The sequence below is a fragment of the Lepidochelys kempii genome, chromosome 4 (assembly GCF_965140265.1).
Source record: "Lepidochelys kempii isolate rLepKem1 chromosome 4, rLepKem1.hap2, whole genome shotgun sequence".
NCBI lineage: Eukaryota > Metazoa > Chordata > Testudines > Cheloniidae > Lepidochelys > Lepidochelys kempii.
The window spans coordinates 15,721,160-15,748,932 of NC_133259.1; the positions used below are offsets into that span (position 1 = coordinate 15,721,160).

The 27,773-nt window shown below is 42.1% G+C and overlaps 1 protein-coding gene across 1 annotated transcript in view; it reads left to right on the forward strand.

The window, feature by feature from the left end:
- Window positions 1–25,616, forward strand: part of CFAP299 (cilia and flagella associated protein 299) — a 395,565-nt gene extending 369,949 nt beyond the window's left edge. The window contains exons 5-6 of the mRNA XM_073340486.1: window positions 20,419–20,548; window positions 25,437–25,616. Of these exons, the coding sequence (XP_073196587.1) occupies window positions 20,419–20,548; window positions 25,437–25,532 (226 nt within the window). The 3' untranslated portion in view covers window positions 25,533–25,616. The remainder of the gene's footprint in view (window positions 1–20,418; window positions 20,549–25,436) is intronic.
- Window positions 25,617–27,773: the final 2,157 nt, after the last annotated feature.

Here is a 27,773-nt window from a genome sequence, read left to right on the forward strand (position 1 = left end):
TATTCTTTTAATACTAATCTTTTAATGACTCCTACTAAATTCTTGGATTTAAATTCTTAAAAATTGTGAAAAGGAGTTCCACAGGCTAATTATACCTTGTGTAACAAAGTATTTCCACTTTTAAATTAGTTACTTTTCAATATCATTGAGTTTTCTCTTGTTCTTGAATTAGGATAATGGGTAAATAGTAGTACCATTCATTATTTTGTGTAACTCTGCCTCGTCCCCTCTTATGTGTCTCGTGTCTAGACTAAGTTGTTGTCATAAATATAAAGGGAAGGGTAACCACCTTTCTGTATACAGTGCTATAAAATCCCTCCTGGCCAGAGGCAAAACCCTTTCACCTGTAAAGGGTTAAGAAGCTACAGTAACCTCGCTGGCACCTGACCCAAAATGACCAATGAGGGGACAAGATACTTTCAAATCTGGAGCTGCAGGGGGGAACAAAGGGCTCTGTCTGTCTGTGTGATGCTTTTGCCGGGAACAGATCAGGAATGCAGCCTTACAACTCCTGTTAAGTTAGTAAGTAATCTAGCTAGAAAATGCATTAGATTTTCTTTTGTTTAATGGCTGGTAAAATAAGCTGTGCTGGAGGGAACATATATTCCTGTTTTTGTGTCTTTTTGTAACTTAAGGTTTTGCCTAGAGGGATTCTCTGTGTTTTGAATCTGATTACCCTGTAAGGTATTTACCATCCTGATTTTACAGAGGTGATTCTTTTACCTTTTCTATAATTAAAATTCTTCTTTTAAGAACCTGATTGCTTTTTCATTGTTCTTAAGATCCAAGGGTTTGGGTCTGTGTTCACCTGTACCAATTGGTGAGGATTCTTATCAAGTCTTCCGCAGGAAAGGGGGTGTAGGGCTTAGGGGGGATATTTTGGGGGAAGACGACTCCAAGAGGTCTCTTTCCCTGTTCTTTGTTTAAAACGCTTGATGGTGGCAGCATACTGTTCAAGGACAAGGCAAAGTTTGTACCTTGGGGAAGTTTTTAACCTAAGCTGGTAAGAATAAGCTTAGGGGGTCTTTCATGCAGGTCCCCACATCTGTACCCTAGAGTTCAGAGTGGAGAAGGAACCTTGACAGTTGTCCCAATCAATCCATCTTCATATAGAGGGCTTTCATGCTAATCATTGTCATCACCCCTCTCTGGATCCCTTTGATGAAGAGTAAGTGTGTTTATCAACATGAACAGCTAACATTTTATGTTGGCCTACATAACTGTACAGTCAAGTACAACATTTTATAATATCTTATTTTCTGTGTAAAATTTTGCAAGTGATATTAGTGTAAGAAATTCTTTGTCAGAAACTGATCAGACGAAGGTAGTATAATTGTCCACATGCACAGAGTCTAATTGATCATGGGGTTGGGAAGGAATTTTCCCCCAGGTCAGACAGGAAGAAATCTGGGGGGTTTCACCTTCCTCTGCAGCGAGGGGCACAGGTTGTTTGCTGGGTTGAACTGGAACTGGTGGATTCTCTGTAACTTGAAGCCTTTACATCAAGAGTTGAGGATTTCAGTAACTGAGCCAGAGGTTATGGGCCTATTGCAGAAGTGGCTGGGTGAGGTTCTGTGGCCTGCTATGTGCAGGAGGTCAGATTAGATGATTGTGATGATCCCTTCTGGCCTTAATCTATGAGAATTGCTGCTGTTCTTAATTTGCTTCAATAACTACTCTTAAAGGATACACACATGTGCCACATCTATGTTTTTGCTTTGCCACAGCATTTCCTTGTCTTAAAATGTATATCTTGGCTAGGCATTGGATAGTCTTGTGGTTAAGAAGCAAGACTTCGATTCCAGATTCCTGGGGCTCTAATACAGACTTCTTTGGGTAAATCACTTCATTTCTTTTGTGCCTCAGTTACTTCATCTGGAAAATGGGAATAGTAGCTTTCATTGGGTGTTATCAGTCCAAGTTAATGTTTGTTAAGATCTTTGGATGAAACACAGGAAGGCTAGGATTTTCAATACCTGAAGGGACTTAGGCATCCAATTCCTATTGAAAGTCAATGGAATTTGGGTGCCTGACTCACTGAGGCCTCAGGAGAGCATTTAAACACATGCTGAAGTCCCACTGACTTCAAAAGAGGGCAACTTAATTAAAGCCAGCAGAGAAATCTCCAAGAAGGAATAATAAACCAGGCTCACTGTCTGAAAAAACAAAATTATTATTAGTCACCAAATCCATTTTGAAAGCTTGTAAGTGAAAAAGCATGTGATGGCTAGGCACAGTGCCGCTGTTTGTCTGGTCATTCCCTTACCGTCCCACTCCCATTCCAACATGAAAAAGAGAGCGCGAACATGCTCTTTTTCTGCTCTGCTTTCAGTCGAGTCCTTTCCTCGTCCTCTTGGTCTCTGAACTAATCTAAATCCTCCTCTTCCACCCTCTCACTTCAACTTGCTTATCAGGTGCTCACAACATTGGGCCAGAAGTCTGAACTGTTCGTTGTTTTATGGAGCCATGTAAAACTTTCTTATGTCTCAGCTTTAACTGAAACTAGCGATCGCATCCAATCCAGGCTCCCTCTGCTTGCCCTCTGATGCTGAGATGCATCAGGACAGTCGTACTTACGCTGATCTCAGCCGGAACAGGACGTGATCTCGTTTCAGCAGCCCAGAAACAGCTCTGCTTGGTTTCTATGCTTCCAGCGATGTCTATTCTGGAGGTTGGCGGCGGCTCAGCGCAATTCTCAGCAGCTTTTCAGCTTGTCTTTTATCCTGAGTTTAATGGTCGAGTCGCAGGGAGTTCCCAAGCTTTTTCTAAGTGAGCCTAGAGGGGCTTGTTCAACACAATTTGAATCTCTCAGCTCTTGTAAATTCTTCTGGAGCTTTTCCAGGGCCTGAAGTATGAGACCAATTTATGGAAATAATGTAATGTACTGCTGCAGTCAAGACACAGTACATCTGCACATGATGACAATTTAACTGCAGGTACTGTATGGGTCCCACAGGTTATATTTATTACATCTCTGAAAACCACCACAAACTAGAAAGGCAGCTTAGTTCTTTTCACTGATCGGGCATATTCATAGTGTGTTTTCCTTTACTTTTCGTTTTTAAGAGGACTTTTTTTCCTTCCTTGATTAATATCTGGAGACTATGGATTTAGAATGACATTCCAACCTGATCTAGTAACAAGGTTTGGATATGAAATAGTGGAGAAGAAAGCCAAACTGGAGTCCTCACCATGCCAGAAATGCATTGTTTCAGCACTCCGTCTGGGTGATGCACCTGCACCTACACATTACCGCCGCCATGGAGAAAACGTTCCCTAAGTGCTGCTTCTCATTACATCCCTGGATCAAAATGTTCTTTGTAATTACAGTGCTATCTGGCCAGCTCCCTCCTCAGCACTGGTATACCCTGAGGTTTGCGGGATGCTGATACCCAGGCTCTCCAAGATGTTCAAAAGCTAAGATAAACATTTGCTAATATGGATTTATGGCCTTCTGTGCAGATGCAGATCACACATGTTGTAACCACACGGAAAATATTTCCTGAATAATAGCAGGGGGGAAGCAGGGGGTCTGATTTAAGGTGGGGAAGGAAAGGTAATTCTCCTGCTCTGAAAACAGGCCTTAGCTAAACTATTTATTGGCATTGGTGGGAAAACAAGGGGATTTTCTCTGCAGAACATTTCAAATTTTTGTCAACAAACCAAAAACTGGAAGTTTTCGACCATAAACAGAAAGCTGAAAATTTCCCCAGCTAACAAACATTTTTTGTGACAAATTTTGGTGGTCAAGCCCCCAATTTTCAATAGAAAAACCAGCTTTGATGGGAAAATGTCAGCCACCCTTATTATTCTATAATTGAGGCTCACACTGAACTGAAAGCATGAACTGAAGCTTAAGGCATTGGTTCTGACCTATACCCTAAGGGTATGTCTACACTGCAGCTGGAAACAAGCCTCCTAGCCCAGACAGACAGACCCACGGAAATAATATCAGTTAAAAATATCAGTGTGGCTGTTGTAGCTCGGGCCGTGGCCTAGGCCCACTCAACCCGCTAGGTCTGAGCATAGGTGAGCAGCCCAAGTCACCACTGGAAATGCAACATCCACACTGCTATTTTTAGCATGTTAGCTCGAGCCCTGCTGGCATGAGTCTGACTGCCTGGGCTGGGGGCTCGCTCGAGGCTGGACTGTATATGTACCCTAAGTGGCCTGAGACCTGCCCACTTGAGAGAGGGCCTCTCTCTGCATGGGATACTGCTACAGATGTGCGCAACAGAAATGCTCAAGCTGGCATCTGATAAGTTTATAAGAGAGATGACAAACGGCAGGGCTTTCTCAGTGGGAGCCCTTTGACTTTGGAATTCACTTCACCTGGTCTGAAATCACCTAAATCTGTTGACCTTCACTGCACACTGGGAAGCTCAACTATTTGGACGAGCATTTAGGGAGGGCAGAAGTTTGGGGGCAGGGGTTGGGTGTGAACTGAGGCCCAGGGTTTCTGCTGAAGAACTGCATTTGATCAGATCTGCTGCTGCTTCTCCTATTGTTATTTTACTGTTATGGATTGCATTTTGAACAGTTAGTCAGGGTGCCTAGAGCCTTGGTTAGGCATTTTTTAATGTTAGATTAGAATCAATAAATATTGGTGGAATTTCTTGTTCAATTCTATGCTGACTTTCCACATATACTTATATACCTATTGATACACGCCTACAAGCACACACATCAAAAGATATATACTGAAAGAATCGAAACGGCATATAAAATGATCGACTGCAAAATGGATTGTTCCCTATGCCTGACTTGGAAAGACCTCTCTTTAAGAGGGATACATTCCAGTAATAAATAAATACATGTATCACAGAAAGAGGCAGGAGACCCTGTGCTGTAGTGCATATTTTCAGTTCAGTGCAAGTGTAAATCCCTGCACATCTGGATGGGACTATACCTATCTCTATAAATATTACATATAACACAGCAGTATTCTGTAGCATATATAGCACAATTGTCAAATTTCTAATAATCAGTTCATAATAAACTACATAAAGCAGACATATAACTGAGGTAATCTTTTTCTATAAACAAAAATATGCAAAAGCCCAGCTGAAAACATTGAGAGGGAGTCTAATTTAACAATTCCTAAACTTTTTTTTTAATTATTCAGGATTGCTAGATTGCCAGAACTCAATTAACCCTTCTATGAGTTTAATTTTTCTGCTCTTAAACTGGTATAGAGTACATACCATAATTCCAAGTTCTTCTTTTGGGAGTAATTTATCTACATTTTCCATACATATCTTTTTCCCTCACTCCCACATCAGTGATATCAGATTAGATGGAGAAGGGGGGGGCTGCAGTAGGTGGACAAAATATGTATATTAATATGGGGATTGAGGGAAAGATGTGTCAAGATGGACACCAATTCTACCAGTCAGAATGATGGGTGGAATATTGGTGTGAGTGACAGTGATGAAGAAGAAAGAGTTTAGGAGGATATACAGCTATATAAAGGAAAATGAAGATCTATATTCTGTCTTCACAGAATGAATATTCCTTGTGTTCTTCAGGATTTTAATTTCCATCATTTGTCCTCCCTAAACTCTTTCCTCTTCCTTCTTCATCACTGTCACTCACACCACTGTTCCACCCATCATTTTGATTGGTAGAATTGGTGTCCATCTTGACACATCTTTCTTTCACCCCCACATCAGTATCACCAATCCTTCATTTCTTTCTGTACATCTCAACAGTTTGCACCTTCCTTTGCATCTTTACTTTTAAAACGCTTTCCCATGCCCCATGTACTGACTATGTAGTTTCCCCTTCTCCTCTCATTCCCACCACACTATCCTCCAGTCAATCCGAAATACTGTGCTTAAAAATATCTTCCTTACCCACCACTCAGAACATGTCACTACTCTGCCTGAATTTCCCCCATGGCTTCCTCTTTCTTCTTGCATGTATTTCAGGTTTCTTCTCCTCATCAAGGCCCTGCACATCTCCACTCATGCCCATACTGCGGTCTCATTTCCTTCTACACCCCAGCTCTTTTCCTTTGCTCTGCTAATGCCTCTCACCTCATTGTTTGTTTTGTATTCTTCTCTTATTCCCATCTTTTTCCATGTTACTCAGTTCACCATGAATTCCTTCCTCACTCTGTTCTGACAGATGACCATCCCCTTGTCTTTCAAGTCTCTGGCTTCCACCAAGCCTACTGATGTTAACTCCTCGCGATCATATCTGCCCACTAGTTAAAATTCAAATAATCTTTTTCTAGCCACCCGGGGTACTCTCCTTGTGTATCATGTTACCTCACAACCTAGATTGTGAGGGACCTTTTCTTCTTCTGTCTTTTACAGCACTGACCACACTATCAGTGCTTAAATATATCATCATAATTTATGCACGTTATGATCAGAATAAAAATATGTATTGTTGTGTGTCTTTACAGCAAATACATGACTTTCCAGGATTTGTAACTGAAAAAAAAATCTTAGTATTACAAAGAAAAGAATTGTCTTTACACAGTATATAGTAAAATCATGGCCCCATGGATATCCATGGGAGTTTTACCATGGACAGCAATGGACACATGATTTCATTTATGGTCTGTGCAGATCTGGGAAAAAGTGTGTGCTCCTCCCTAAGCCTAGCCCTACTCCCCCTGAAGGTAATCAAAGTTTTGCCTTTGACCTCAATGGGAGTAGGACTGTACCCTGTTTCTAAAAGTTGTTTTGTCCTTCTCTCAGAATCAGGGCACTTGAGAATACATTTGCTCTCATTTGCTGATCACGAGTTCCACTGCAGTATATTGTAGAGCTGATGCTATCTTCTTTTTAAAACAAATCCACTGAAGTGTTTCCAAAACCATGAAGTGACAAGTCCGTATCAAAACTTCAGTAAACACCTCTTTCCTAACCTTTTCAAATCACCCCATTCCAGTTTCACTACTGCAACCGAAGGTCTTTATGGACCAGATCCAGAGCCCACGGAACTCAGTTGTAAGATTGCCATTGATTTCATGGGATTTTATATGTCATTTATTTCTCCTAAATGTTGTATCCACATCTCCTGTAAAACGGGATTAAAACAAAGTTTTTCTGATTTAATGCTACATTTTGGACAGTCATAAGAACAGCCATACTGGCTCAGACCAAAGGGCCATGTAGCCCAGTATCCTGTCTTCCGACAAGTGGCCAGTGCCAGGTGCCCCATAAGGAATGAACAGAACAGGTCATCATCAGGTGATCCATTCCCTGTCGCTCATTCCCAGCTTCTGGCAAACAGAGCCTTAGGACACCATCCCAAGACTAGAGGACACTATCCCAATCTCCCAGTCTCAGATCCTGGGCCTGATTCTTCATTCACTTACACCAATGTCAATTAGAAGTAACTCCACTGGAGCTGATAGATTTTGACTTTTATAAAACAAGGGTAAGTTAGAAGACAATCATACCCATTATCACTAAGTTCTTTTTCAAAGGCAGGTATGCATTCCCACTTGTGGGAACAGTGCTCCTTCGTGTTAAGCTCGCAGAACCTCTGTCAAAGCCGTGTTCCTTGGAACGGGCCCCCATCTGAAATATCCTCCAACCACCTCTGTTCCTTGACCGCTATCGCAACCCTAGGGAACCTGACAGTATTTGTCTGCCTTCCAGACCTGGGCTAGCGCCTTCAGTTTAAGTAGTTGTCGTTGTTTTAGTTAGTTACTTATTGTCTTGGCTAGTAATGAGTGCATTGCTTTGATTAAATAGGAATTGACATTAACCTTCAAAAACATGCAGGAATCAACCCTTTTGAGTTGGAACAATAATCATAAATGTCAAAAAGATATGTGAAAGACTACTGCTGCAGACTTCCGAACCTACCTGCAGAAGAAGACAGCTGCGATGTTCTGTCAATATTCTAATAATGGGCTCTGTAGCAGATAATAAGCCTGTTCCTTAACAAACTACAGGTGACATAATGTTAATCATTGCAGATTAAGTGTAGTTCTTCTGTGTGTTTGACTCATCAAATCTCATACAGATACAAAATGTTCTTTGTCATATGTTTATATGAATCTTGTTCCCTTGGAATGTTAAAAAAAATTACAGCTGCTATATTCTTATGTATCTGTTTATCCCCATGCTGGGTATTCACTCCCATTCCTTGCAAGGACATGTATATTCTTTGTTTGCTCTCTCTCTGATCCAAACACCTTAGGGTATTTTTGCAGCTAATATGAGTAATTATTACTCTGGCCAACTCACTCCCTGCTTGAATCTCTTTACCGACATCCTGTCTCTTATCACATCAGATTTGAGATCCTTGTCCTCGCTTACAAGACCCTGCAAACTCTTGCAAACATCTTTGCTCATTTCTTTGATGTACCCTTCCTTCTCCTTTCACGCCTTCCAGTCCCTGTGCCCTACTCCTACTTTCATCTCCCTTTCATACTTTCTGCTTTCTTTCATGCAGCCCGCTACAGCTTGAACACTCTCTTTGGCCCTGATTCAATAAGGTCCCAAGGCAAGTTTAAGCACACTGAGTAGTCCCATTGTATTCAATGTGCTTAAAATTCTTTGCTGAATCAGCACTTCTGGCTTTATTTACCAAGAGCCCTCTCCTCCCTCAATACCTTCTTAAACCCCTCTTCCCTTCCTCTCCTTGTCAGTGATCTCCACCCCCTTCCAACACCTGTGTCTTGGACTGTCTCTGTACACCTGGTCTTATTTAAATGGTAAGCTCTTTGTAAAGTGCTGTGTAAAATAAAGTGCTATGGATGGACAATAATAATAATTAGAAGTACTTTTGCTGCGACTTTTACGATTCTATAAAAACAAGTTTAACTCAGTTGAGGTTTTCCTCTGTGTAAAGTTGCCTGATAAAGATAAAGGAAAGCTTCTTGCACAACTTTTTCTTTGAGAACCCACACTTGTCCAACAATCTTCAGAAAGTGCCATTCATTCTCCTCCTAGCTGAGCTGTGCAGAAAAAAAGTAACTTAGATGTGTGCATTTGCGGTCAAGTCATCAGTGTCGCACATTTTTAGTTCCATGGCCCAGATGTGCACTGCCACACACAATTCATTGTTTTTACTAGAGATGGGATATGGAGACCCTGTTCAGATCCAGAGTAGGTTTAGTCCATGGTTCAAGTTCAGTGGTATTGTAAGATTTTGACTAAAAGTGAAAAAAGCCAGCATGATCAGCTGTTCTCATGTCTGTCCTAATGGGCTATAATCTTGTGAAAGCAGCTGTCTGAGCTGGAATTGAAAAATAAGCCCTTTTGGGGTTTTTATCTAACCCAGAACCAAAACTGTATTAGTGAATTCAGTTTCTGGGGTCTGAATCCAAATTCCCTCTGACTTTCAAAGAGGTTTAGGTTCAAGGTTCTGGTTATAGCCTGTTTCTAGTTTTAACATGTGCAAGGAGATGACAACATTTTGAAAATCTAGCTACAGGTATGTGTCTCGTGTACAGGATCTTTGCAGTCAGGTTAGAAGCAGTGAATATAAATCTGTTGTAGAATGAAAAGATAAAAGGAATGTGATTCATTCTTTATACCATATTGTGTTATTCATAACCCAGACATGCCACGTTGTTTGGATAGAAATAGAACAGTTGACTACAGAGAAACTATATCATCTGTTTGCGCTGCTGCTAAAAGTACATTTAAACTGAACATATCAATCTTCCAGATTGGTAGCAGATTTTCGACATGAAAGATAAAAAAAAGTCTGTTTTCAATATAAAAATGATGATTTGCGCCATTCATGTCATGTTATGGTGCATCACACCAACAGCTGAAATGTGTAAAGTATGATAGATGGGATATGTAACAGGGAAAAATGGTCCATGTGTTTCCTGAAAGGTCAATACAAATTTAAAAATATAATTAAAAATATCAAGGCCATGATTTTAATGGAGGGGTGCCTAAGGTTAGGTTTCTAGGACCATATTTAGGCACCTGAACAAGTGACCTAATTTTCAAAACTCCTGAACACCCAGCAATTTCCATCAACTTCAATGGAGGCTGCAGAGTGCTCAAACCTTGTCTGATACTAACAAAATGTGTCTCCTTGTAAGTATGAAATATTGATGTTTCTAATGGGTGCTGTAAAGTACATGCCCATTGTCTGTTGCCCATGGTGGTTTTCACATCCTGTGCCCAGAGTTTGCAATTCATAGCCTTCTCTTAGGTGTGTTTTGTTAAGGAGTACATTTGATAAAAGCCCCTACCGTCTAACCATCTTAGGAAATCTTCTTCCAACAGAATTTTTCCTTGATGTGGGTATATCTTTCCCGAATAGACATCAGAAATGTCTTGTTCACAAACACATGCAGAAGTCAGTAGAGAGAAGTTTGAAATTTAAGTTGCTGGAAACTCATTGTTTTTGTGGGGGGAGGGGGAATCACTATCATGTGGTAATCACTCCTCTTCCCATATTTTGAAGCTGAGGTCACCTTGAAACAGATAAAAGTCCTGGGAGTATACCAAGATGGGAGATAGGGCAGAATTTTGAAGCTGTGCTTAGGTACTTAAAATCTGTCTTCCAAATTTTGATGAAAAAGTTCAGATGATACCAGACTTCTTGGAGTAGTGAAGTGCTGAAAATGGCTACAAGAGCCAGAGAGCCATGATGCCTCCCAGCATTTCTAAAACTGATGGTGTTGCCCCAGTATTAACAGTAGCGGGATTTTTTTTTAATTCCCTAGTATAGAAAGGGCTACACTCACTGAAGAAATCAACACAATTCTTAGGTTCATTGGTTCACCTCCAAGTTACATCATCTTCTATTGGAGATCTCTGAAAATCCTTTCAGGCTGTAGAGGCTTTTGTGGTGTTCATTCCAATGTTGGTCTACGCTACAGCTGACAGCTGACGATGAAAAGAACACAGTGAGAAATACCATTAGCTCACCGGCTATTTCAGGGTCTTCGAGAAGGATGACCAAGTTGGAGATGCAGTTGGACTGAGAATCTCAAAGCAGAGAATTCGGACATACATCTTCCAATAATTTCAATGGCAGATATGTGTCTAAATCCCCCTTCGACTGCTTTGAAAAGCTCCTCTGCAATGATTAAGGGAACAAATAGTTGTGAGGAGTCTCTTGGTGACCCAGGCCTATGGGTCTTAAAATGTTTGCCAGAAGTGAGGCTTCTGAACCTTTTTACCCGGGCAGGAGAGAGGGGTAATTTTCAAGCATGGAGGGTGGCTTTGTCAAAAGAGGTGCGTATATTTGAGGCAAAGCCCAAAAATGTGTTGATTTTTCATAAAATTGTGATTTATTTATTTTGCCAGTGTGGCTAGTGGCAGGAATTTTTAGTGTATGGTTCTATAGATTGATTGTTTCTGGACTGAGCTTTTTCAGTGCCTAAGGAGATTATAATTGAAAAGGAAGACAACCCCTTGAAGAAACCATAGAAAGAAAGACAGAGAGATATATGCATATATTGTGTAAGGCTTTGAATGGATGCCTTCAAAAAGATCCAGTGTTTCCATCTTGGAGAGTTTATCAAACTTTGATCTAAGAGATTGATTTATTCATGGATATTAACCCTGCTTCCTTCAAAAAGAAAAATATTCAGGAAGCTGGCCCAACCCCACGAAGAAGAGACATATTGAAATCAATACAATACTGTAACATTTCCTTTACAAAGTCCCCTACCTTTCTAGTTGTTCCCTCTCCCTAGGTCTTCCTGCTCATCATTGCATGTTATGGTCCTGATCCACCTAAGGACTGACTTCAATGCAACTTAAGCAAGTGTTTAAAGTTAAGCATGGGCTTAGGGCCAGATTTTAAAGGTATTTAGGACCTTAAAGATATAGCTAGGCGCCTAATGTCCAACTCCCATTGATGTCATTGGCAATTATGCACTTGGCACTTTTGAAAATCCCACTGGGCACCTATCTGCATCTTCAGGTGCCTAAACACCTTTAAAATCTGACCTTAAGTGCTTCTTTGAATCAGCGCCTATCAGTCTTTATTCATATGGAAAGGAAACTAATAATGAGCTGTTTAAACTTAAGAACTCTATTGTGATCCCTTGCTTTTATTTCCAGATAAGCCACTATCAATTATTATAATGTCCCCTTTCTTTGATAATGAAAGAATGATTTCAGTAAATCAATAATAAGTCAACTCAACATTCATTGGTGTCAAAACAATAGTGTCCAAAATCTTGACACATTGGGACAGTTATTGTGAGACTAGAACATATTGGATTGCGCATCTGCATTTTGCAAGTGACACTTTTGCACTCTTAACACAAGACCGTGGAATCTTCCATAATAGAGATTTGTATTTTTGGTTTTCTGTGCTTCCTACCAAAACTCTTAAAAAATGAAAGAAAAAAACCCAAATTATTTGATTTATTGGCTATTAATTATCTTATCTTAAATTATAGTTGGATATAAAAGAAGAAAGACATTGCTGATATCTGTTAATATCTATTAGCTATATATAACTTCCAAAAGGTCTTCAATGACTCTGTTGGTTGCACAATATGTATAAACTACTAATCCTGTTGTTCCTTCAGTCATTGCATGCTCCCATTTAGCTTCTTTGTCTTGGATTCAAGGTAAAGCTTTCTGGTTTCCATGGCTATATTTTTTTTCTTCTTTTAAAAGTGGTGAGAACTAATAAGATAATAAATTCTGAGTGATTAGAAGACAGCTTCTGGAATCTGACAGGAATTTCGTCATGTCTTGGGATTGGGCCTGAACCCTGAGGACTTTAATTTCCTTTCTTTCTATTGCTTTCATATTTTTTTTATTAATTCTGCCCTTCATCCTCAAAATGCAAATGCCATACAATAATAGCTCAAAAGAAATGATGCAAGTGCTGAGCAGATTACATGAAAAATATCTCAGCTACCAGAATGATTTCTAAATACTATCATATTCAGGACACTTACTAATGCCCACAAAAAATGAAAGCACATTGATTTACAGCTCAGAGCTGTTGTATGCTAGGCCAGCTCCGTAAGGCCACATTAAGTTACAGAAAGGCTGACCAAAATTCAGTTCACATACCAGATGTGGCTCAGAGTTCCTATAAGGTGACCTGCAGCCACCCACATCTTTAATTTAGAAGTGAAGAAGGCAGAGAATACCATAAATTTCTATGCAATGCTCCATTCTGATCACAGTAGAGACTATACTGGTCAAGAGGGAGTATTGCATGCTAGGTCTTGCAGTCTATAAAGGCCACATTATAATATTACAGAAAAGAGCAACAGGTACTTTATTTGATAACAATTAGTCTGCAACCCTCAGCTGGCCAATATTTGGCTGCTTCTGATTTACAGATCAGATGACTAGGAATGAGTTAAAGAACGTGATCTACAGGTATTCGGTTCAAATCCAGCCCCAGATTTCCTGGCTGTTCAATGTCCTCAGTGAACTTGATTGTCTTTCAGTTGATTGTCTCCAGGCTGTTCTTACTGGACAAATGTCCACAACACAAACCCACCCTCACAATTGTTATGAAGTGGCAACTTTGTTGGCAGACTCCAGCAGAAAAGTTGAGAACTAAATGGGAACGAAGTATTTCCTCATTCCTAGATGTGGCACTTTCAGAGCAACAGTGACATGTAGTAGTAGTAGAACAATGGCAAGAAAACTTGCACCGGTTTTGCCCGTGCAATGAAAACAGAGAGGACCTGTTCACCGGAATCACCAGGTCCCTTGATTCAGCAAAAAATGAGCAATCAATTTATGGGCCTGCCTCTCCACTGCACCTTGTGTGGTAATTTATATTTGTGAAAAGTGGGTATAACATGGTAGTAAATCAGAATGGTAGCATTTCACATCACTTTACCTAGGAATTGCCAAACTGAATCAGACCTGGGGGCAGGGCCGGCTCTAGGATTTTTGCCGCCCCAAGCAAAAAAATTTGTGGCCGCCCACGCTTTTTTCTCCCCCTGCCCCTGGCTCCACCCCAACTCCACCCCTTCCCAACCCCTTCCCCAAATCCCCAGCCCTACCTCCTCCCCTGGGTGCGCCGCATTTCCCCCCACCCCATTGCTTCCTGCAGCTTACCCCCCCGCAACTCCCCTGCCCTAGCTCACCTCCACTCCACCTGCTCCCCTGAACATGCCGCCGCTCCGCTTCTCCCCCCTCCCTCTCAGGCGAGGGAGAGGCAGCGCCTTCCAGGGAGCAGGTGGAGTGGAGGTGAGCAAGGGGGGGAGCGCAGGCAGTAACAGGGGGGGGTGGTAGAGGAACCGCTCCCCGCCCCAGCTCACCTCCGCTCCACCACCACCGCCTCCCCCGAGCACACTGCTGCTCGGCTTCTCCTCCCTCCCTCCCCGGCTTGCCACGTGAAACAGCTGTTTGGCGCGCGGCAAGCCTGGGAGCGAGGGGGGAGAAGCGGAGCGGCGGCGGTGCGCTCAGGGGAGCAGGTGGAGCGGAGGCGAGCTGGAGCGGCGGGGGCACATTTCTAGGGGCGGCATGGCCGGCGCCGGAATGCTGCCCCTAGAAATAGGCCGCCCCAAGCACCTGCTTGTTTTGCTGGTGCCTCGAGTCGGCCCTGCCTGTGGGCCATCTAGTCAAGTATCCGGTCTCTGACAGTGGCCAGCACTTTGCACCCACTTCGAAATGGTGTAGGTATCTCTGAGGTGGAGTGGGAGAATCTGATCCAATATCTGTAAAGATACAGATCCAGGCATGGTTGTCATATAAAGGTTTTAGCAGCATGTGTTGGAAGAAGCTTCATAATTCTCGAGTAGTGAAACCACAGGTGAGTTACATAGATCATCCCAAACAAGTGCCAATCCTGTATCACATCACAGCATCGAATAGTCTCTACCTTCTACGTGTCTTACAAAAAACTATCTGAGAATATTTTAGAGTTTAAAAAACATGAAGTGGCTCAGTTTTTCATCACTTTCCTCTCCCTCACGGTACAACCTTTACAAATTTATCTCTGCTCAATTTCATCCCTGTACTCCTAGTAATATGCCCATGTACCACCATAAACAATCAAGCCTGATTCTCAGACATGCTAAGCATGCACATAGCTTCAAATCAGGTCAATGGCAGCTGCAGGTTCTCCTCCTCATTAAAAATTAGGCCCTCTCTCTTGTTACTTGGTGCAGGTGAAAAGGGGCAATCTAAGAGGCAGAACCAAGAGGGGAGGTGGAGCAGCATGTGGCTTGGGGGGGATCAGGAGTCAGTGGAGCGAGGAGTGAGTAGGATCAAAGGGTTACATCACCAACAGGATCTCTGCAAACCCTTTGATCTTAGAACTGCTCCGGCACGCCACTTCAGATGTTAAATAAAATCAAGCCTAAAGCCAATCTCTGTGGCACCCCACTGGACACCTCCCATCACTTAATAAAGATATATTGGCATTAATCTTTACCATTTGTTTACAGAGGACACACCTGCCAGCATGTCTGCTGATCCTCGCTGCCCTGATTTGCTGGTGCTGGGGCAGGATTTTGGCTCTCTGTCTAGATTTGTGTGCTTGATCATTTCCTTTTATTATTCAAAGTGAATGGAAACCTGCCCTGGATGATCTAGGCGGGACAGAGTAGACGGATGTTTTCAGAGCTCTCATGTAATGTGTACCTAGCGACTTTCTAGAGTGCCTATTAAGTAAAAACAAATCTAGGGATTTTTAAAGGGACAAAGCAAAGGATAGATACATCTGACAGCTCCTTTGGAGTTAGCATAGCGGCAGGACATGTTTAAAACACGCGCCATTACTGATTAGTATGGACGTATTTCTGATGGAGTTGTATTACTCTGTGTGCTTGTGGACCACACAGTGGCTCTGTGATCTCCTAGAGTGATGGGCTAAAATGCATGTATAGCATTCCAGTAGTGATGGAGGGAGATACTGAGTGAAATCCTAGCGCCATTGACCTCAATGGAGCCAGGATTTCCCTGATTATGTTTCCAGGGTTGCTGGGGAAAATACAGAGAAGAGACTCTGGCAACACCTTTAAAAAGGTCTGATCTGTACTGCCCCAGAGCAACCCTGCAGGAGCTGTCCAGCTTTTAGCAGGCAGGTGAACCATGGCTGCATCCCTTCCCTACTCAGGTGTACTTCCTCTGGGCTGATACAGTAGGTCATCCTTGAAAACGTTTCAAATGCCTTTGTGACTAAATAACATTATGGCTCCAATCACGCTGGTACAGGGATACAGCTAACACCATGGTAATGTTATCTTGTTATCAAAGGCAGAGCTGAAATGTTTTCAAAGGTTGGCTCTGCTTGCAGTGCTAGACACCCTCTCGCTTTTTGCAATCCCGAGCACAGTGAGGAGTCAAATTATAGACCAGCTTCTGAGACCCTTCATCACCCCCTCCCTCCACAAGCAATCCCATTGATTTCAATGGGACCAGTCATGAGTACAGTATTAGACTTGGTGATGAAAGGTATCAGAATCCAGCTTCATAGCTGCCTATTTTGCAGGTGCACTGAGAGAGGGGAAAGACTCCTGTCACCCTATCCCACCACCCAATGAGATCCAGAAATAATTTGACCCCGTGAGCCAGATTTTCATTTACACCAGCGCAACTCACTAACTTCAGTGGAATTGCTCCTGATTTACACTGGATTGTGAGGAGAATCAGGCCATATCTTTTTAGCTAACTTTCAACAGGTATTTTTCTTCCTCCAGTCCTATTCAACATATTCATAAATGATCTGGGAAAAGAGGTAAACAGTGAGGTGGCAAAATTTGCAAATGATACTAAACTACTCAAGATAGTTGAGACAGACTGTGAAGAACTACAAAAGGATCTCTCAAAACGAGATGACTGGGCAACAAAATGACAGATGACATTCAATGTTGAGAAATGCAAAGTAATTTACATTGGAAAACGTAATCCCAACTATACATATAAAATGATGGGGTCTGAATTGGCTGTTACCACTCAAAAAGAGATCTTGGAGTCATTGTAGATAGTTCTCTGAAAACATCCACTCAAAGTGCTGTGGCAGTCAAAAAAGCGAACAGAATGTTGGGCATCATTAAGAAAGGGATAATAAGACAGAAAATATCATATTGCCTTTATATAAATCCATAGTACGCCCACAACTTAAATACTGCATGCAGATGTGGTCAACCCATCTCAAAAAAGATAAATTGGTATTAGAAAAGGGCCAGAAAAGGGCAACAAAAATGATTAGGGGTTTGGAACGGCTTCTGTATGAGGAGAGATTAATAAGACTGGAACTAGAGATGACTAGGGGGATATGACAGAGGTCTATAAAATCATGACTGGTGTGGAAAAGTAAATAAGGAAGTGTTATTTACTCCTTCTCATAACACAAGAGCTAGGGGCACCAAATGAAATTAATAGGCAGCAGGTTTAAAACAAACAAAAGGAAGTATTTCTTCACGCAACGCACAGTCAACCTGTGGAACTCTTTGCCTGAGGATGTTGTGAAGGCCAAGACTATAACAGGGTTCAGAAAAGAACTAGATAAATTCATGGAGGGCAGGTCCATCAATGGCTATTAGCCAGGATGGGCAGGGATGGTGTCCCTAGCCTCTGTTTGCTAGAAGCTGGGAATGAGCGACAAGGAATGGATCGCTTGATGATTACCTGTTCTGTTCATTCCCTCTGGGGCACCTGCCATTGGCCACTGTGGGAAGACATCCAGCTCAGATGGACCTTTGGTCTGACCCAGTCTGGCCGTTCTTATGATAACAATATACCAACAGTGATCAAAGCAAAAACCTTCATGAAAAACAGTTACACTGCACAGTAGCTACTTAGCAAATTGAACTGCCTTGGTTTTCCAAAGCACCATGACGAATCACACTGTAACATGGCAACCGTTTGGCAAATGTGCTTATTTCAATCAAAGCTGCTTAAAGTTTAAAAGGAAAGCCAAACCCCAGCGTCTTAACCTGTTTTCCTTGAAAAAAGTAGCATGTTTCTGTCTAACCAGGGGCCTGAGCCATGCACCTTGTTAGAAACCAGTGGTTGGGGCGGAGTCAGGCACATGTGCTCCATCACACAGTGCCATGTCCTACTGAGACGTTGACCTCACTTGCTCCAGAAAGCTATGAAAGGACTGAAAGGCCAAACCCAATCTAAATACGTTGATACGTCATCATACTTGGCAAGCACGTGAAGAATGCCAGTTTTCCCCCTATTAAAATGATTACCGCTATGATACTACTGGAGGGCACAAATCATGAGGATGTCATTTAGTTCAGGGTAACGGTGAGTGTTTTGGTTTTGATTTCCATTTCTTTTGTCCTTCATTGTCCTACATCTCCCCCGTCACCACCCCTTCTTTTGCTGCCAAACTGTAAAAAGTCGGGAGTTAAATTATAGGAAGGGGAAGTGAAGTTGGATAGCTCACATTGCAAATTCATAGAATCACAAACTGGAAAAAGCTGTCAAGCCATCACTGTTTATAATTAGCTTTTGACTGAATTCCCAATCTGCTATTGGGAATAGTTTGATCTTGGTATATGTGTGGTAGGGAGGGAATACTAGAGAACCGAATCAAGGAACTGATCCTTGTTTTGAGGAAAATAACCCATTATAGTATAATCTAACCCCATGGGATGGGAGTGGGGCTAGAACAGGCACAAATCCTTTTTACACTGTTGTTGTTTTGCTTTGCTTTGCTTTGCTTTTTACTTTTGTTGCTGATTTAAGTGGCCAGTGCTAAGTCTGGGCCAACAAAGCCCATACCCAGCTGGTGTCTGTCACTGTTTCTTTTGGTCAGCAGGTGATTGGCAGTCTCTGTAGGAAATATCACTTTCATGGCAGTGTCAGACATTTGGTGCATTATGGGTGAATCTTACCCCAGTGCACTGAGGGCCCTATATACCACTGAAGCCTCACCTAAACTTGTATAATGAACTTGTAGAGAGCATCCGGCCTTGAGCAAGGTCCTGTTCACTAGGGTGAGTTTCACCCCCTGGAATAGGTTAGCAGCCAGATTCCAATGCAAGTGGGGACCAAAATCCAGTGTACAGCTTTCACCCGGATTGTCACAGCTGAAGAGCCTTGACACAGTCTACAACTAGTGTGAGACAGCTACAGGACTCCATCCAAAGATACAGGGTTCCCTCTACTGGTTAGGACTGGGCTTCTAGACTCCCGGGTTCTGGTCACACCTCTGCCCTTGACTTGTGTAACCTGGGCAGATCGCTGAATTTCTCTGTGCTTCAGTTCCCCCTTCTGTTAACTAGCTCTAATAATACTTGTCTTAACTATCTCACAAAGGCGTGATGAGGCTTAATAAATATCTGCAGTGCACTCTGAGATCCTTAGACTGAGGATGCTGTGTAAGTGCCAGGTACAAAGAGAACACAAAGTGGGTTCAGTGCCTGTGCTATTCATTCCATTATCTGGGTGGGCCTTTTTACCGACCCTGCCTATCTCCAAGGGGAGAATCTGCCCAGGCTAGAGCTGGTTGATGAGAAATAAGTCTGTCTCACATTCTTCTCTTTAGATTTCCCTAACACAGCATGCTGCACCACTACTATGCCAACAAATAATATAAAATCAGCACTGTTAAGAAATGCAGAAGCAGGGCTGGAATCTCTCAGCCATTTTGGTACATCCCACATGCTCGGAAACTTGGCAGATCCTTCACTGGTTTCATTGTCACTTGCCCAAAGAATTATTTCTTAAAATTAGAAGGAGGAAAATAAGAGATATGAGTCTGCTAGAATTCAGAAATCTCAAAATATATCTAGCAAAGACTGATTAATTGATTACTCAAATTGTTCTGTTTTAATTTTTTATTTGACACATTAGAATTATGATTTTTCGCTTGCTTGGAGTTCAGTACTGACACACACAAGGCATGTAACAAAGAGGCCTGCAAGCATAATAAGCCTATTTGAATATTGGCTCTAGAACCAATCACAGGCTTGAAGTGCGCAGGTTTTTTAAGGAGCTTCTCATCGTGTTAATGAATTTCCTCTTGGACACTCATGCTCAGCACCCGATCTGTATATAGCCCAAAAGGAGCAGTACAGCAGCTAAAATTCTACCAAAATTACATTAATCGGAGAACAAGAAAGCAACCATTCAGTGACAAGTTACAATGAGATACAAAGAGGAAGTAATTAGTTCCCACAATGTGGTCTAAGCACTTTCAGGTGGTTGGCAGAGCTGTTTCTGTCACAGTAGTAGTGTTCAACCAACACTGCTTCCTACAATAGGTAACCCTGTTCATGAATCTTTTAGTAGCAGTACTGTACTACTAAATATATTATGCTAGCATCCACAGGGTCCAATTTTAGTTTGCCAGAGGCTCTTTTTTAATCAACTGAATGCAACAGAAAAGACATGTAGAAGCAGATTCTGACAGCCTTACTCTTTTTAGTAGCACTTCACTCCACAGTGAATTTCACTGACTTCTGTGGGGATATTTGTGGACTAAGGAACTACTTTGCATCAGTAAGGTGGTCTGAATCAGACTCTTAATTTGAAAGTATGACATCAATTAAAGTGATAGCATTTATGTTTTATATTTTCACAGCTTTTACAACTGGGATAGAAATGTCAGCACTTCAAATGCCAGTCCAAATTACCAAGTGATTGCCGAAAATGCATGTGGATTACTCTTCAAGAACAAATGTGATAGGAAAATCGTCAATGTGGATCCCAAGGTAAATCCCTTTTTTCAATATTCAGAGTTTCCTTTACACAAGGCTCTTTGATTCCATATCTGTTGAAGTCCTGTTACAAACTAATTATTTATCAATATGCACCTTATACTTCAGGCTCACACGCATGCAATCCCCTCACTAACACAGCTGGCCTCTAGGTCCCGTAAAGGATAACCTCAGCTCACTCTGTTTTTAACAGCAAGTCTCTAGAACCTTTTCCTTGTGAAGACAGCAGTGAAAACATAAACTGTTTGTTTCCTAAGACTGAAAGGACTATGCAGCCCGTGCCACTTCTGCAGCAGGAAACTGTGGGGAGAGGACCTAAAGCTTCTCTCACACACGCACATGCTTTTTATGGTAAATGAGACAATTAGTTTGATTTTGTGAATCCCTTTACCCTCCCCAGAATCTTAAGGCCAGCCCTGGAGGTAGCGGTGCAATAATCCTGGGCAGAAATGGATTGTGCTTGCCTAGGAATGCTAAAACCTGCTCTGTGCGCTAGAATTTTCAACCCCTTTTGCGTGGGGCCCACTGTTTCTATTACTGAGGTAGTTGTGTCTTTCCCACAAATGCCCCTATATCTGCATGGAGCATGTAGCAGGCAACCCCCACCCCAGTCTTCTCCCCTCTCTGTCAGGCACTTCAGTAGCACATGAGGAAAACCAAGCTGCTGCTGCACCAAGTGGGACCTGTGCAGCTACCGTGGCCCACCTGTCCTCTCACTGGTGCCTGCTTCCCGAACCCCAGGCCAGAGTCTGAAGAGCTGGTATTGGGAGGGAGCCTGGAACTCTATTCCTCTACACAGCAGCCAGGGAGATCCGCTCCCTCACGCTCCCACACACCAGCTCTGGAAGACCCCCAGTTGTCAGGAGAGACCTGTCCACTTCAAGAACCAAAGAGGACCCATTCCCAATTTACCACCGAAGGTGACCTACTGCCCACCCACCCAATCCCCCTCCAGTCAGACACTGCCAAGAGATGCCTCAGGACAGGTCTCTGATCTACCTGCCCCCACTGCTTCCAGTGGAGGCCTCAGGACAGCCTGCTTCCTCCCACTCCTGCTTCCAAGTAAGGAAGCCATCTAGAGGAGCCTGAGTGAAGTGCTGAGGAAGGTGAATCATGCATCCGATGAAGTGAGCTGTAGCTCACGAAAGCTTATGCTCAAATAAATTGGTTAGTCTCTAAGGTGCCACAAGTCCGCCTTTTTCTTTTAGTGAATTGAGAGGTGCTGGTGCAGAAGGTGGGAGGGATTGGAAGGACTGATGGATTTGGGTCCCGGAAGAATACAGGATTGGGGAAGGGACAGATGGATTTTAGTGGGGGGAGGGAATGGGGTATTTTATCCAGAGATCATCACATGCATCTCCAGAAGAGGTGGAAAATTGTTGAGGGGAGGCCCTTGTTAAAATGTTGGCAGCATATCACTTGGCTGACAGGCCCAAATTTGACCCCTACTTAAAAGTTGTATTTTCCTTTATGAAATGTGCCGACTAGTGGATAAAAAAATGTGAAGTTCCTTCAGAACAAGGGCGGAGCCATAGAACATTTATAAAATCCCAGCTCCTGCCTGGGCAATCCACTGCCACCAAATCCAGAGGGAACTGTCCGTTGGAATCACAGCCTAATGCCTTGTTTTTCTTCAGTGAACTGAAACAAAATGGATTCCTTTTCAGAAGCACTCAGAGAGCAGGGCTAGTGTGGGTCACAACCCCACATCTTTTTAAAAAATTCAAAAGTTGAAAGACTGTCCAGGCACCTCTGAAAATCAGGCCACTCATTTTAGTAGACTTGCAGAGATTTTTGCTGCCTGACTTCAGGCACCCAAGTTGAAAAAATTTGGCCCAGTGGGTCTGAGTGAAATCTAAAAGTCAGATGCTTCCAGATTTGTCCACATTTTACAGATTAATACAAAACGTAGCTCAAGTCAACTGTCAGAGCATTGCGTGCAACATAGAAATAAAGACAAAATCAGAAAGGTATACTTGTCTATTTTGCTATGCAATGGAATCAGAGCGTGTGACTCTGTGCTTAAAGAATTAGGACTTTTTTAATATCCTTTGGCTGGATGTTTTGTTCATGTTCCCAGAGAGGCAAAAACAGTCTGATGACAGTAAAAGATTCTGATCATTCCGGAAAATACAAAACACAGTATGTGGCCGGCCAAGTGAGTAGTGTAAAGAGGGAGTTATCCGGGTTGAAAATTCCTATGGGAAGAAACTCCCATAAAATACACTGGCCTTGAAGAAGGTTGAGGTGGTTATGTCAGAGTAAGGGTTAAACATCTAATACGCTGTCCCACACACACGAGAAAATTGTCAGTATGTGCTCCCTCTCGTGGATATAAGTTAGTCTCATCCGCATAGCAAAATGCCTTTGTCCCAGCACAGAAGTGTTTGCAATTGAAGCAAACACAGGACAAGACTGATGTTTGCGTAAGGCTGTGTACCAGGGAAATTGAGAGGGAAAAGTATGGTAATGAGTGAAGAGAATTTTATCAACAATGTTGTAGACTCTGTGTCATAAAATAAATGTGGCATAAGCACATGTTAGAGACTGCTTTTTTCTTTAATAATGGATCTGATCCTACTCCCATTGAAGTCAATAGGAGCTGTGGCATTGACTTCAGTGGAAGCAGAATTGGTTTCCTTATTCTAAAAAACTTATTTTTACTTAAAAATAATTATGCCGAACAATTGTTGAAAACATAAAATGGAGGGGTGTGTGTGTGTGGAATCACTCACGGGTCATTGTTGGATGTAGTATACATTAAAATGCCCTTAGTCCTATGTTAATGTGATGTCAATGTTGAGCAGCCAGAACATTCAAAAAACTAAGGGTTGGGATTTTCAAAGGGGCCTACAGGTGTTAGACATTGAACATCAAAGGGAGTTGGGCACTTCACACTCTTAGGCCCAAAACTACCAAATCAGAACAGTCATGTTTTACACTGACTTGGCCCTGGTGGAAATGGCTAGGTATAAAGAGCAGGGCAATGGAAAATCTGACCCACTGAACCTGGACCAGTGATGAGAGGAAACAAACTTGCTTTCAAAATGTAATATAGTGCTCCTGGGGATATTGGGTTATACAGTCACTGAGGTAAGTCAAAACGACCAACAGAGGTTTTGACTTTTATCCAGTTACATTGAACTTGGCAGAATTGATTGAACAAATGGAAGTTCCTACTTCTGTTCCCAAAGATGCAGCATGTACTGTCCGTGAACTGCATTCTGAGCTTTTCATATGTACAATGGAGCATGACTTCACACACACACACCCCCCGCCCCGTACTGTTCTGCTGGATACCCATTCTTTGCAGCATCCAAATTGCCCTCTTTGTTTTAAAATTTGTCCTTTGACTTGTTCCAATCTACCTCCTAGACTTAGAGTCTATCCCTTCTTTTCCTGCATCTCTTCTTCTAGAGTAGCATTGGCCTCCTCTCTATCATTCCATGTCTGGAGCCAACTTTTGCCCTCAGTTACACCTAGGCAACCCTATGTGCTTCAACCCTATGTGCTTGCGTGGATATAAATGAGGGTATAATTTGGCCCAGTGTCACCAACGCTGATGCAAAAGCCCACTTCTCTGCAGCGCCTCCCATCTAGAACATCCATCTTTCCTGTATTTCTCAGCCTCATTAACTCTCCATCTCATTTCAGATCTCAGCTGAAAACATCTTTTCTCCTTTGTCGGCACCCTTTTCTAGCTGACTTTGCTGCTATTTATCTAGTTCTGTGATGGTTACCTAACTTTGTGAAGTGTTTTGAAATCTGTACAAAATAAACATACTGTGTACAATAAAGTCACACAGGACTTCCCCGTTTTGAGCCATCGCTGAAGGCTATTTAAATTGCTGCATGTATTATTTCCTTGCATGTTGGAAGAGGACTGGGTTATAACCCTATAAACAATGTTCCTCTGAAATCAATTGACAATAGTCTTCTGATCTTGATTGCCCTTTTTTAAACTTTACATCTGAGCCCTTGGACTGTAGATTGAATATGACAAACACACCCATGCTTTGGTTCCTCTCAAAACCAATGTGAAATAAGCTGGGCAATAATTTGTTTGGGTTTGTACAGAACAGATCTAGGATGATGGTTTCTTTGAAGTGCTTCCCTTGAAAGATGGCTGCATATGAATAGCAACAGTATAAAATGTCAAATTATACACATTTTAAAATGAGTGCATTGGTTTGTTAGACAGTCAAAAATGCATACCTAAAAATGTGTTTGGTTGCATTGAAAGTGGGCCATTGATCTAATGCCCTGCAGCTGGAGAACATCTGTAACAAATAACCAGATATTTTATTTCTACGTGAAAGATACTTGCACTCACAGTGCTACACCAAGTAACATATTTTGTTCATTTATAATTTTTAAAAATGTAAACACTGCAGAAATATGTACTGTGTATTTGTATGTTGCAGAATATAGTGTATGTGCATCCCCAGCAACTATCTGTCTGTCCATCTGTCTTGGGTTTTTCTATAACACTAACCAAGTAGAGAGATTTTTCAAAAGCACTTAACATTGGCCTAAATCTGCTGCCACTGAAATCAAAAGGAGTTTTACCATTGGTTTCAGTCTGAGCAAAATTAAGCCAATGCTGTGTGCTTTCTACAACTGGGATCTGTTTGATCAGTTGATTGCACAAGTGTGCCTTTTCTTTTACCTAGAGTTATCCTATATGAAATGATGGTAAGTTCGTGGTATTTATTCGCTAGCTCTTAGACATTAATCTGCATTTAAGAAACTACATACCTAACCTGAACAGAGTTGGTAGGTTCCATATTTCAGGGAAGCGAGGAGGAAATACATGTAACTCTTATGGTTTATATTTTGTCTGTCCTGACAGCTTGGTTAACTATAATATTCCATGTCTCAGGCTTACCCAGGAGACAGCACAACTCGGACACCTATTGCGACAGATCTCTACCTCCAAGTAGTCATCTATGACCATATCCTCAGAAGAAAGACCTAAACACCAGCTCATTGGCTCTTCCCTCAAGCATCTGTTTACCAACTTTTATTCTAGCTGTAAGAGAAATAAATCAGTTTGAAGAGATCTTTACCATGTGTGAAACTGATCTTCCAGTAGAATGGGATGGTGATTTTTGGCCTGGGTTAGGCTACTTCAGGGATGCTGAGCGGAAGGAGACCCTGCCCTACCATGCCCCTGGGAAGTAGTGGAGTGCCATCACAGCCATTGCACTCCCCAGATCACAAGTACTGCCCTTTCCTAGTGCTCTTGGGGCACATGACACTGCAAAGGAAATTGGAGTGAAGAAGTGAGGTCATGGCCCCAACTCCTTCCCATTTCACACAAGCCATCAGATCTGGCTGAATACGTGGGGAAGTACAGTAGCAAGAACATTACCATGTCTAGCAGGAGGTTCAGATTCCTGCCTGGAGCTCCCCCTTGGACAGTGTGGCTCCCCTTCACAGAGCTGTGCCTCTGTGGCACAATTGATCCCCTAGTGACCACTCTGAGGGCCACCCCCAGGACTCACTTCATTTACCACTGAAATGCAGCCAGTCTTGGGTGAAACCTATCTGTGCACAGCAACATCACACAATCTCTTAGACCTGTATTGCAGCAGTATATTTCAGATAAGGAACATACATAACAATCTTAAGGCCTAGTGGAATATTGTTAGTATCACATTTAAGGTTTTATCCCCAAGTTGTTGGCGTTTTTTTTACAATATTGGTCACAAGTGAAGTAGATGTTTTTATGTTGTGTATCTTAATCATCCAAATATAAAATCTTTTGATGCATTTTAGCTGGGTATGAAAGTTTTGCAAAATGAAATTACTGGGCTATTGCTAATTTTACAATAAAAATCTGTGGTCTATGTGACAGATGTTGCAACTCCATGCAATACCTTTGGAGACCATATTATATTAAATGTACGTATCACTGTGGACCAGAGGTTGTATGCAGCTCCAGGGGGAGGGTTACCACAATTCCTCCATGAACCAAAAATGGTGGGAGGTGATTCAGGTGAATCTTCTGGGTGATAAACACCTCCAGAGAGGTGGGAGGTTTGTATATACTGGTTCAAATTGGATGTTTCACAGCCCAACAAACAAAGAAAGGGCTTTTGATATAAAAATACTACATTTAAACTGACTCAGTGCCTTCTTTCTGACCCAGCAAATGGACAGGACCTCCTGTCCAATGGGGCCCCCAACCCTTGCAGAAGGTTTGAAAGATGTTGGCCCACAAAGACGCCATAAGACTGATGAGTGACTCCTGGTATCTTTAATGCATGTTTAAATCTGTTTATGGTTTTTATTAGGTTTTCTCTATCATGCTTTTACCTTAAGCATAAAGATGCTTGCTTAGAAAGAGCTGTGTGGACACTCACAATACACTGTTCATAGAACTTGGAGAGAGAGAGCGAAGGATGGGTGCTGGCCATTAAGCAGCCTGGCTTGCTGGGGAAATCACAGTTTAAGGCAGGGGCTGTGCAGCCTTTAAACCTCTGATCAAAAGGAAGTGGGACAAGGATCCTTGCACAGAGACAGGTGATGGTTGGAGACCTGAGACCTGACTGGGCACTCCTGCAGTGGACCCCAGAGGGGAGAACACAGGTGCAGTTCTCCTGAAACTGTGACAGCTTGATTCTTCACTCACTCATACTGGTGTAAATCAAGAGTATCCCATTGAAGTCAATGGAGTTATGCTAGTGTAAAATACTGATACTGTCTCCATTGCAAGCCGGAGAAGAGGAAACCCCAACACTAAAGGCTGGTGGATGGGACATTTCTGAGAAAGAAAATGAACAAGTGTGATTGAATTTTTCATACTTCTGAACCCATGAATTTTAATGATTCTTTCTTGGTCTAATCAGATCTTAAAGTTATAAAAATCTAAGGTGGGGAAAAGCCCCTGGAACATGGAGGAAATTATGAATAAAAGGGTGGGGGGAGATGAAATAAAGGTAAACAGAATTAAACTTCCAGAGTTGTGGAAATAATTTTTTCAAGGTGAATTCAGCTTTCTCTAACCTTTGTCCTATAAACCAACACTTTTGATGTTGGTAAATTACAGCAAGATTAGGAGAACACCATGTCTGTGCCTGCAGGGGGAAAGAAGGAAATTTGGATTCAAATGGGCTTTAAATTACAGCCTGTACATATTAATGTGATGATCAGTGAATGCACTAATGAATGAGCAACAGTTGACTTGTGTGTCTTTAAAGGCATACAACTGAGA